This window comes from Hylobates moloch, unplaced genomic scaffold (assembly GCF_009828535.3).
Source record: "Hylobates moloch isolate HMO894 unplaced genomic scaffold, HMol_V3 SCAFFOLD_19, whole genome shotgun sequence".
NCBI lineage: Eukaryota > Metazoa > Chordata > Mammalia > Primates > Hylobatidae > Hylobates > Hylobates moloch.
In genome coordinates, this window is record NW_026652294.1 from 5,279,175 (window position 1) to 5,291,422 (window position 12,248).

Here is a 12,248-nt window from a genome sequence, read left to right on the forward strand (position 1 = left end):
CTCTGTGTTGGAAAGGTCTTTCTGGACCAGGGAGTCCGGTGTCCTTTTTGTGGGGTACCCCTGGGCTGTGAGTTGCACAGTCCAATTCCCCGTTGCTAGGGCCTCAGTTTCCCAAAAGGCACACGGACGGGGCAGGGTGGCGGCTCGATGGGGGAGCCGCCTCCGGGGGGCTCCCCCGCCCTATGCCCACGGCGCGGCCCCTTTAAGAGGCCCGCCTGGCTCCGTCATCCGCGCCGCGGCCACCGCCCCCCGGCCCTCCCCTTCCTGCGGCGCAGAGTGCGGGCCGGGCGGGAGTGCTGCGAGAGCGGGTTGGCGGAGCGTAGCGTCCGAGGAGGCGGCGGGAGCGGCGGCGGCGGGACTGTGGGGCGGTGCGCGAGCGAGAGGCGAAGAGCGCGCGGGCCGTGGCCAGGGTCTGGCGGCGGCCTGGCGGAGCGGAGAGCAGCGCCCGCGCCTCGCCGTGCGGAGGAGCCCCGCACACAATAGCGGCGCGCGCAGCCCGCGCCCTTCCCCCCGCGCGCCCCGCCCCGCGCGCCCAGCGCCCCGCGCCGCCTCACCTGCCACCAGGGAGTGGGCGGGCATTGTTCGCCGCCGCCGCCGCGCGGGGCCATGGGGGCCGCCCGGCGCCCGGGGCCGGGCCTGGAGAGGCCGCCGCGCCGCCGCTGAGACGGGCCCCGCGCGCAGCCCGGCGGCGCAGGTGAGGCCGGCCGCGCCATGGTGGACCCGGTGGGCTTCGCGGAGGCGTGGAAGGCGCAGTTCCCGGACTCAGAGCCGCCGCGCATGGAGCTGCGCTCAGTGGGCGACATCGAGCAGGAGCTGGAGCGCTGCAAGGCCTCCATTCGGCGCCTGGAGCAGGAGGTGAACCAGGAGCGCTTCCGCATGATCTACCTGCAGACGTTGCTGGCCAAGGAAAAGAAGAGCTATGACCGGCAGCGCTGGGGCTTCCGGCGCGCGGCGCAGGCCCCCGACGGCGCCTCCGAGCCCCGAGCGTCCGCGCCGCGCCCGCAGCCCGCGCCCGCCGAGGGAGCCGACCCACCGCCCGCCGAGGAGTCCGAGGCCCGGCCCGACGGAGAGGGTTCTCCGGGTAAGGCCAGGCCCGGGGCCGCCCGCAGGCCTGGGGCAGCCGCGTCGGGGGAACGGGACGACCGGGGGCCCCCAGCCAGCGTGGCGGCGCTGAGGTCCAACTTCGAGCGGATCCGCAAGGGCCATGGCCAGCCCGGGGCGGACGCCGAGAAGCCCTTCTACGTGAACGTCGAGTTTCACCACGAGCGCGGCTTGGTGAAGGTCAACGACAAAGAGGTGTCGGACCGCATCAGCTCCCTGGGCAGCCAGGCCATGCAGATGGAGCGCAAAAAGTCCCAGCACAGCGCGGGCTCGAGCGTCGGGGATGCATCCAGGCCCCCTTACCGGGGACGCTCCTCGGAGAGCAGCTGCGGCGTCGACGGCGACTACGAGGACGCCGAGTTGAATCCCCGCTTCCTGAAGGACAACCTGATCAACGCCAATGGCGGTAGCAGGTCCCCTTGGCCGCCCCTGGAGTACCAGTCCTACCAGAGCATCTATGTCGGGGGCATGATGGAAGGGGAGGGCAAGGGCCCGCTCCTGCGCAGCCAGAGCACCTCGGAGCAGGAGAAGCGCCTTACCTGGCCCCGCAGGTCCTACTCCCCCCGGAGCTTTGAGGATTGCGGAGGCGGCTATACCCCGGACTGCAGCTCCAATGAGAACCTCACCTCCAGCGAGGAGGACTTCTCCTCCGGCCAGTCCAGCCGCGTGTCCCCAAGCCCCACCACCTACCGCATGTTCCGGGACAAGAGCCGCTCTCCCTCGCAGAACTCGCAACAGTCCTTCGACAGCAGCAGTCCCCCCACGCCGCAGTGCCACAAGCGGCACCGGCACTGCCCGGTTGTCGTGTCTGAGGCCACCATCGTGGGCGTCCGCAAGACCGGGCAGATCTGGCCCAACGATGGCGAGGGCGCGTTCCATGGAGACGCAGGTGAGTTCCTCACGCCACGTGCGTGGGCACACCTGCACCGGGGAGGAAAACCATAGATGAGTAGGGGATACAAAACAGAAGTTGGGAGGGAGGAGTGGATAGATACTTTTGAGTGATTATCAGGTGCGCTTGTGGTTCACGCGGATCCTGCGCCGGAACAAACTCCATCCCCTTCTTCCTGAATGCAGATCGTTAGTGTTTGGAATGGTATTGGGTTGAGGATGGTCTTGTGAGGGATGGGAGGTGGTTTGTTCCTTTGGTTCTAGAGCAATGTGTTTGTGAAGTACAGGTTGTGAGTTGGAGGAAGATGCTTCAGGCAGTACCCTCCTTGCCCTGTGCTCTCTCCACGCCGGGCAGTGAGGATGGCATAAAAGCCGGAGTCATCTCTAGCGCGCAGATCGGATGCTGTTAGCAGGGACTGATTTATGTCTTGGGCATTCCCCGCCACCCCGCTGATCCTGTTCTGGAAGGGTTATATGACACGTTTGTGAAACCTGAGATATGCTGGCTGCTCCCAGGCCACAGAAGTGTCAGGTTTGCTTGCTAACCAGCAGCCCTGAACGCAAGTCACAGCAGGTGAGAATAGGAATTAGAAGGAAGTGAGGCGACAGGCAGTTGTGACTCAGTGGGCCACCGAAAATCAACTGCATGGAGATTTTATCTGGGGCTGAAGCAGAGCCACACCCGTTCTGATCTGCCTGGCTTTGATGGGAGGCTTCTCCATGATTATTCACCACCAGGCTCCTCCATGGTAGTAACCCAGCCCCATTTGCTGACCCTCCAGTGTGCTCCTGCTGCCTCATCTTGCCAAGGATAAGCACCCACAGGTGCTTATTTGGGGCTCCCAATCTGTGGTCAGACTCTAGCACTAAGATTAAAACTATGGGATTGTACACCTAACTTCTGTGCTAGATGCAAATACCATCAGGCGTTTTGGGTGAGGGGACTATGTTTTGAGATCCAGGCACAGTTTGCCGTTGGGGTAAGGAAAGGGTGGGCTGGGGTGTGTGTGAGGCTGTCGGGAATCTTTTGGAGTCCTGGTCCTGTTAAGCTGATCTGGTTTTCTGCTTCATTGATTTCTCTTTTTCTGCTGATGGAGGAGTTGAATGTGCTTGGTTTGTCAGAATCCTCTTGAAACAAGTGAGGCTATTTTTGGCTCTTAGAGCTGCTGCCTTTTTGTGATGGGCACTCTGTCCTGTTTGTGTTAGGTACTTCCATTTGCTGATCTTCCATTTGCAGCTGGGGTTTCCTGTGGTGCACGGCTCCGACGACCTGCCGTCTGGCCCGGCTGCATTCCCTAAGTCCCTATGTGGGGGCAGGGGTGGAAGGCTGTACTATTCAGAAGCCTGCTTTGCAGGCACATCAGCTCTTTCGGGGTCTGGAGGATTGCCTTGTGGTTACTGGGCACCAGCCTTGTCTGGCCAGCTGTTGGTCAGAGCCAGCTTGAACTGGCCCTCAGTGCCGTGGTGCAGGAGAGTTATTAATAAAGAAGAAAATGAGAGGTTTTTAGGGAGATGTGCAAATTGAAATTGATAGTTTTTGCTGGTGGAGAATTCTGGATTTCCAGAACCTTGGGCCCAGCCTTTCCTACAGCTCCTGTAGACTTGGCCATGTTGCCCACCACATCACTAGATGCTGAATGCAAGTCAGTAAATGAAAATAGGAATTATTATAGAAGGATGGAAATCCCAGTGCCTTGAGTCACACAGGGCAGGTCCTCAGGAAATGGCTGAGGAGTTAATTTTACCACTTGGACCCACTTTTAGGACTTTCTGGATTCTTCTCCGAATGTCTTCAAGGTCCCACAGTCTCTTTCCCATTAGGTTGTATTTTTTCCCCTTAAATGTTTTGTTTGTTTTTTGTTTTTAAGTGACAGGGTCTGGCTCTGCCATCGAGGCTGGAATGCAGTAGTGTGATCATAGCTCACTGCAACCTCGAAACTCTTGGGCTCAGGTGATCCTTCCACCTCAGCCTTTTCAGTAGCTGGGACTGCAGGCTCAAACTACTATACTGGGCTAATTTTTAGATTTTTTTTTGTAAATACAGGGTCTTGCTGTGTTGCTCAGGCTGGTATCAAACTCCTGGGCTCAAACATTCCTCCAGCTTCAGCCTCCTGAGTAGCTGGGGTTACAGGGATGAGACACCTCACTAGGCCTCTTAGACATTTTTAGTAACTAAGGTCACTTAAACATTTTTAAAAGAGATTATTTTCCCTCAGACAGTTTTTCCTTTTTAAGACTTAATTTTTTTAGAGCACAGCAAAATTAGGTTCACAGCAAAATTGATCGGGAAATATAGCAATTTCCTATATACTCCCTACCCCCCACACCCCCACGGCCTCCCCAGTTAACATCTCCCACCAGAGGGGCATGTTTGTTACAGTCCATGAACCTACCTGCATTGGTGCCTCATTATTACCCAAAGTCCAGAGTTTACATTTGGGTTCACTCTTGGTGTTGTACAGTCTATGAGTTTGGATCCTGTTATGTTTTAAAACTCCTGCTTGTTTTAGCCCTGGGCACCTTGACACTCTTTGCCCAGCAGTTTCCTCTGACGTGGGTCCATGTGTGGCTGGCGTGGAAAGAGGAATCCTCCCTGGCTCAGCCATCTGTCTCTGCCTGACTGTTTACTGATGTTCTTTAGAGGGCTGTGGAGCCTGCTGGTCTGCAAAGGAACAATGAGGAAAATCACTCATGGGGGTGGGTGGGGGGAGGAAGTCGCCCTAATGATCCACCGTGGCAGATGTGGTGGCCCGGATCTAATAACTTCAGAATCAGTCTGTTTGGATGAATGGACTGTCCCATTTCCAAGTTGAGGGCCCCTCAAGGGAGAGGGCCAAAGCCATCCCTGGGCACAGTGACGAAGTGCTTCCCATAGGGCCCTTCATGGGCTCATCTGTCGCCCTGGGGTGGGGCTACCCATTTACAGGTAATGACACAACTGGGAAGCGGGAGGGCTGGGATTCTGGGTCTCTGTGTGAATGCAGAGCTGTTCCGTCTGGAACGTGGTTGCCCTGCGGTGTTCTTCCCACTACCCCACACTGCTACCTGCAAAGCACAACTGGGGAGGTTCAGGGGGTCTTTCCAGTCTTTGCACCCTGGGCCCGCCTCTGGGGGTAATGATAGACGGCTGTGAGCCCTGCCGTAAAACTATGCGGAACCCGGCCGGGTGCGGTGGCTCAAGCCTGTAATCCCAGCACTTTGGGAAGCCGAGGCCTGTGGATCACAAGGTCAGGAGATCGAGACCATCCTGGCTAACATGGTGAAACCCGTCTCTACTAAAAATACAAAAAATTAGCCGGGCATGGTGGCGGGCGCCTGTAGTCCCAGCTACTCGGGAGGCTGAGGCAGGAGAATGGCGTGGACCGGGGAGGCTGAGCTTGCAGTGAGCCGTGATCACGCCACTGCACTCCAGCCTGGGCGATCTTAGCCAGTATGGCCTCAATCTTCTGACCTCGTGATCTGCCCGCCTCAGCCTCCGAAAGTGCTGGGATTACAGGCGTGAGCCACCGCGCAAGGCGGAGAGTGTGGTTCTTGCCATCTGGGAACTTACCAGTTACTGGAAGAGAGGGAGAGGCACACATGTATGTGGTCAAGGGAAGTGAGATCAGAGAAGGTTCCGGAAATGGCAGGACTGAAGAGGACTTGATCAGTCAGCAGAAGTTGGAGGGCAGAGAGTAGCTGTTTGCCCTAAGGAAAAATGGCAGCAAAGACCTGGGGCCACGCCCATCTGCCCTATGATTCTAGACTGTGTGCTTTTCTTTAAATGGTGAAATATGCATAACTTAAAATTTACCATTTTTGTAACTTTTAAAAAGTTTGGTAAAATGCACATAACAAAAGTTATTGTCTTAACCCTTTTAAATTGTTTCTTTGGGTAAGGCCAGTCAAGTGAAGCAGTGGAACATTTTAACCATTTTTATCTATGCAGTTTTGTGGCGTTGACTACATTCATATTGTTGTACGACCATCACTACTATCCATCTTGAACTTTTTCATCTTCCCAACTGAAACTCTGTACCCAATAAATAATAACTCACATTGTTGTACGACCATCACTACTATCCATCTTGATCTTTTTCATCTTCCCAACTGAAACTCTGTACCCAATAAATAATAACTCCCCATTCCCTGCCCTCAGCCCCTGGCACCGCCATTCTCTATTCTGTGTCTCTGAATTCAGCTATTATAGGTACCTCATGTAAGTCCAGTCCTGCGACATTCGTCTTTTTGTGATTGGCTTATTTCGCTGAGTGTAATGTTACCAATGTTCATCCATGTGATGGCAGAAATTGTGTGGATTTTTTTTAATGGAGTTTCACTCTGTCGCCTAGGCTGGAGTGACGTGATCTCTGCTCACTGCAGCCTCTGCCTCCCGGGTTCAAGCTTCAAGCTTCAAGATTCTCCTGCTTCAGGAGTTCGAGATTCTCCTGCTTCAGCCTCCCGAGTAGCTGGGATTACAGGTGTGCACCACCACGCCCAGCTAATTTTTGTATTTTCAGTAGAGACGGGGTTTCGCCATGTTGGCCAGGCTGGTCTGGAACTCCTCACCTCAAGTGATCCACCTGTCTTGGATGGATCCTCCTAGAGTGGTGGGATTACAGGCGTGAGCCACTGCTCTGGGCCAACTGTGTGCTTTATGAAGGCAGGAATAACTGGTTCATTTCTAGGTGTCCCAAGGAGCCTGGTTCTGAGCTTTACACATAGCACGCACTGGAAGAGCCCTTCCTCCTTTTCATAGCCCATGGGGTCAGGACCGGGGACTTTTACTGATCATTGGGAAGTGACTTATCAATTGCGCGGTCTTTTTCTCATTTCATCCATGTAGTTTACTTTCAGAGGATCTTTTTTTTTTTTTTAAGTGTCTTAAAATAACCTTTTTTTTTTTTTTCCACAGTTCTCTGGTTGGCTAGGCAGTTTTCCTGATGTGGGCCGACTGGGCTGAAATAGGATGGTCTAGTTGGCCTCACCCACACATTCTGTGATTGCAGGCTGATTGGCATTGGGGAGGAGGGGCTGTCTTATTTGTCTTGCAGCTGGCTCGGTATCAGTTGAGACACCAGACATTTCTCCTTCTCTTTCTCTCTCTTTTTTTTTTTTTTTTTTTTTGTAGAGATTGGATCTCCCTATGTTGCCCAGGCTGGCCTCGAACTCCTGGGCTTAAGCAATCTACCCACCTCAGCCTCCCAAACTGCTGGAATTACAGGCGTGAGCCACCACACCCAGCCTCCTCCTTTTTCTTTTTTTCCCCCATGGATACATAATAATTGTACTTATTGAGAGGGTATGATATTTTGATACGTATCTACAATGCATAATGATCAGATCAAAGTGATTAGCATATTCATCACCTCAGACACATTTATTATTTGTTTATGCTGGGAGGTCTGAGGAATTCTTGATCCAAACACCCAGCCCAATGTGCCTGTCAACCTTCTTCCAGGTGTCAGTTGTGAGATGGGACAGATCTCGTATTTCTTCATGGACTTCATGTGAGTGGCTGCCCTGTGTTTTCACATTTTTATTAAGCAACTTAATTTGCCCTTTGGATTCCGGCGATGTGTTGGTACCAGAGTGACCACTGCATTGTTTTTCCCTTGGGTGATGGGCTGGACTGGCAGCCAGTTTGAGTGAGTAACTGTGGGGCAGAGAAAGGTCACCTGGGCCTGGAGTTGGGTCCATCATCATCTCTTAAGGCCAGAGCCTCGTGGCCTCCTCTCTGTTGAGTACAGGCTCCTTTCCATGGATGGAGACAGAGTGGGCAGATCTGGGTGGAGTCTGAGGCCGCTAAAGGCATCAACAGCACAGAAGCAGGGTCTAGATCAAATTTTACAAGCGTTCTCTGGTTCAGTAAGGCTGACTTGTTTTGGGAACAGAATGGAGCATTCTGAAACATTTCACTGAAGAAGGAGCTGGGAATGCTGTTGATTTGACTGGGTTCAGGGGAACGTGCCTTATCCATGACTCCCTTTTGCTTAGTTTGTTGCTTCTAGCTTTATAGCCTCCTCCATTCCTTGCCTGGAAGTCCTGTGGCTAGGAGGGCTTGTGTTTGTGACTGCTAACCTCACCAGGACAAAGAGCCCAGGTGAGCTGTGTGCTTGAGCACACTTGGGAGAGGACACAGCAGTGCATGAGGCCCAGGCTGTGGTTTGAGAAGGTCTCCTGTTTAGAGTGAATGAGTGGGCATCTTGGAAGCTTTCTCAGGTTACCAAAGAGTAGGTCTGAGTTTTGGCTGAGGCTGCTGCGTTTTGGGTCAAGACTCAGGGTGGTGCTGGATTAAATTAACCCTGGCTGGAATATAACTGTTGTGGCTCAAGTAGGGTTATTTTTTTCCCCTTTGAAAAGTGTAGTTATTTTAATTAAAATACAATATCCATGTAACATGTTAGAAGTTTGTTATTTTTATTATTGTAAAATTTATATTATATTTTTTATTTTTTCAAGACGGGGTCTCGCTCTGTCACCCAGGCTGGAGTGCAGTGGCACGATCTCAGCTCACTACAACCCCCGCCTCCCAGGTTCAAGCGATTCTTCTGCCACAGCCTCCCGAGTAGCTGGGATTACAGCTAATTAGTCCGGCTAATTTTTGTATTTTTAGTAGAGACAGGGTTTCACCATGTTGGCCAGGCTGGTCTCGATCGTTTGACCCCATGATCCGCCCGCCTCGGCCTCCCAAAGTGCTGGGATTATAGGCATGAGCCACCACGCCTGGCCTAGCCCTCTCAGTCTTAAGACTGAGTTAACTCCCAACTCTGATCCTTCACAAGGGTGTTCTCTTCTGGAAAACACCCGTTAGCAATGGCGATCTTCCCTGGGCGTTCACGCCCTTAGCTTTGAAGTGGCCCAGAGTATTAGTTTGCCAAGGCTGGCCCGTAACAAGATACCAAGACTGGGTGGCTTAAATAACAGAAATATATTTTCTCACACTTCTGGATGCCAAAAGTCCAAGATCAAGGTGCCAGCAGGGTTGGTACCCTGGAAGGCTCTCTTTGGCTTGCAGGTGCCATGGTCTTGCTGCCTCTGCACATGGTCTCTTCTCTGTGCATGAACTCCCCTGGCATCTCTCTGTGTCCAAATTTCCCCTCTTTTTTTTTTTTTTTTTTTGAGACGGAGTTTCACTCTTGTCACCCAGGCTGGAGTGCAATGGCACAGTCTCAGCTCACTGCAACCTCCACCTCCCAGGTTCAGGCAATTCTCCTGCCTCAGCCTCCCGAGTAGCTGGGATTACAGGTGCCAGCCAACACACCTGGGTAATTTTTGTATTTTTAGTAGAGACGGGGTTTCACCATGTTAGCCAGCCTGGTCTCGAACTTCTGACCTCAGGTGATCCGCCCTCCTTGGCCTCCAAAAGTGCTGGGATTATAGGCATGAGCCACTGCACCCAGCCCAAATTTCCCTTCTTAAAAGGACACCAGTAAGACTGGATTAAGGTGGGCAGTAAAGACCCCCACTTTAACTTAATCAGTTTTTGAAAGTCCTTATTTCCAAATACAGTCACATTCTGAGGTACTGGGAGTTAGAACGTCAGTATATGGGGGGTGAGGCATAGTTTAGCTCGTAACACTTGGTGAGTCCATTACTGGACAGCAGAGAAAAGGGCTGCCAGGCAGAGGGAGATGGTGCTTGTGCCGGCTCCCTCAGACGTGTTAGGAGGAATGTGAGTCAAGTGTCATGTGGTTTTAGGCAGCCTAGAGGGGCCTAGAGGACACTGAGCCAGGCATCAGGAGGGCTGCATGCTAAAGCTTCATGTGCTGCCATCTCTCTCCACATCCAAAAAGTAGGGGTGGGAACGGATCATTGCTAAGGTTCTTTTCTTAGCTTCTTTAATTTTTTCTTTAAATTTAAAATTTATTACTTTTTTTTAATAGATAAAGGGTCTTGCTGTGTTGCCCAGGCTTTAGTATAGTGGCATAATCATAGCTCACTGTAGCCTCAAACTCTCGGGCTCAAGCGATCCTGTCTCAGCCTCCTGAATACCTGGTACTACAGGCACGTGCCACCATGCCTGGCTAATTTTTAATTTTTATTGAGACAGGGTCTTGCTTTGTTGCCTAAGCTGGTCTCAAACTCCTGGCCTCAAACGATCCTTCCCGCTTCGGCCTCTGAAAGTGCTGGGAATAATTATAGATGTGAGTTACTGCACCCAGCCTGAATTTATTATTAACACAACTTTTTTTTTTTTTTTTTTTTTTTGAGACAGAGTCTCGCTGTCGCCCAGGCTGGAGTGCAGTGGCGCGGTCTCGGCTCACTGCAGACTCCGCCCCCCGGGGTTCCCGCCATTCTCCTGCCTCAGCCTCCCGAGTAGCTGGGACTACAGGTGCCCGCCACCTCGCCCGGCTAATTTTTTGTATTTTTTTTTTTTTTTAGTAGAGACGGGGTTTCACTATGTTAGCCAGGATGGTCTCGATCTCCTGACCTCGTGATCCGCCCGCCTCGGCCTCCCAAAGTGCTGGGATTACAGGCATGAGCTACCACGCCCGGCCTAACACAACTTTTTCTGTCTCTTTTCTCTTTATCTTGGTTTATGTCTCCCTTTCTTATTAAAAACCAAGGGAACCACCTCTCCCTATCCAATCTCTCAAAGGTATTTATTGAGCATCTACTATGTGCCTGGCACTGTCTTCATGGAAATCCTTTCTTGGCCTTATTCATTGATTTATGGACAGGCTTATCTCCAAGGGCCTTGTCTTTAAAACAACAACAACAACAAACAAACAAAACCTTTCTAATGTCAAAACGTTTTCCCCTGCATATCTTTCTTTAACGGTATATTTGCAGCTGTTTCCTGTTAATCCTTTGTCGATCTGGCCTCCTTTTTAGGGTGATGGGATCCTTAAGCACAGAGTATGCCCTACTGTAGTGTCCTGTGGGATGGGCCACACTCTGGCCTTTTAACAGTGTTTGATGTGACGATGCACCTGAGCCCATGGAGGTCTGTGTCTCGGGCCCCGTGGGTGTTTGCAGATTGAAGATGGAATGATAACACGCCATGTCTGAGATTTTTATTTGCTCAGACCTTCCCCTGTTCTGGCCCAACCCCGCTTAACCACGTCTAATAAGTGGTGGTGGGTTTTTGGGGGCCTAGTGATACAGGTGGCCCGGTGATGAAACGTTGGCTTTGGAGATTATCCCGCTGGTTCTGTTTCTTTGACGATGATTGGTCCTCCCTGGCTCACCCTTCGAGAGCTTCCCGAATCCTCAGACTGGGGCCTGCTGATTAGCTGTCTTGGGTTCCAGCTGCCACTGCCACAACTTTGCAAAATGACTGTAGATGTGGATGGTGGCTGGTGCCCATGGGCAGAGCGATCAGCACATTCATAGACCCACCTTCCTGGGGCTGGGGTGGGAAGACCGGACACCCCTCTGATGTAGTAAATATGACTTTCATGGAGGCTGCTTCATGGGCCCTCGAAAGATTCTTGTAAAGTGGCTGGAGCAGGATTATTATAATTATACTCCCTCCACTGATTGAGTCTGAGGGGGTATGCGACACTCTGGCCTGGAGTAACCTGTCCAAGGTCAAGTGGTTGGTGGAGGGGCTGGCGCTGCCTCTCTCCTCAGACTGAGTGGTTGTGTTAATCACATGAGAGCAGACACAGAATGACTCTGCCGAGGTGGAGGAGACCTGGATCATTTGCTCAGCAAACCGGTTTTGGGCACCTGCTGTGTTGGGCACAGATGGTGCTCAGTAGGGTCAGGCAGGCCTTCCAGCAGGTCAGCTTTGGTCTAGTGGGAAGACAGCCTCATTAACGTAAGTGCCATGATAGAAATCATCTGGCCCCAGCCTTTAGTCTGGGTCTTGAAGGCGTCAGCCGTCTAGGAACATGTTTTCCCTCTCTTATTTTGCAAATCTCCAAGATAGGGATTTCCTGACTCTTGATGGCTCCTTCTGGGACACTTTGGTAAGGCTTCTCCAGCAAGTTGTGTGGCAAGGGGCCCAAGAAGACAGAACTGTTGGAAGGGCACTGCCCATCCATCTGCTTTTCCCACCAACAGTCAAGGGCTGTGAATGCTGACCTGCTGCTGACAGTGGTCTGTTGTGCAGGTTCTGGGAGGGGCAGAGGGACGAGGTCTGGCTGGGAAGATGTAGCGGAGATACACAGAGGTAGTGGGCTGTGTGTGCACAGGGCCAGGTGCAGGGCCCAGAGAGCCAGGTGAGTGACCAGGGAGCACTGGGAAGGAACTGTCTCCAGGCAAGGCCAGGACACAGCCGAGTGGACCCCAGAAGAAGAGAGGGGAGGCTTGTGCAACAGCCACAG

At 52.7% G+C, this 12,248-nt stretch overlaps 1 protein-coding gene across 1 annotated transcript in view; it reads left to right on the forward strand.

Annotated features, from left to right (window-relative positions):
* Positions 1–270: 270 nt before the first annotated feature.
* The window catches only part of BCR (BCR activator of RhoGEF and GTPase), a 137,048-nt gene continuing 125,070 nt past the window's right edge, over positions 271–12,248 (forward strand). Inside the window, exon 1 of the mRNA XM_032139425.2 lies at positions 271–1,990. Coding sequence (XP_031995316.1) covers positions 712–1,990 — 1,279 coding nt within the window. The 5' untranslated portion in view covers positions 271–711. The remainder of the gene's footprint in view (positions 1,991–12,248) is intronic.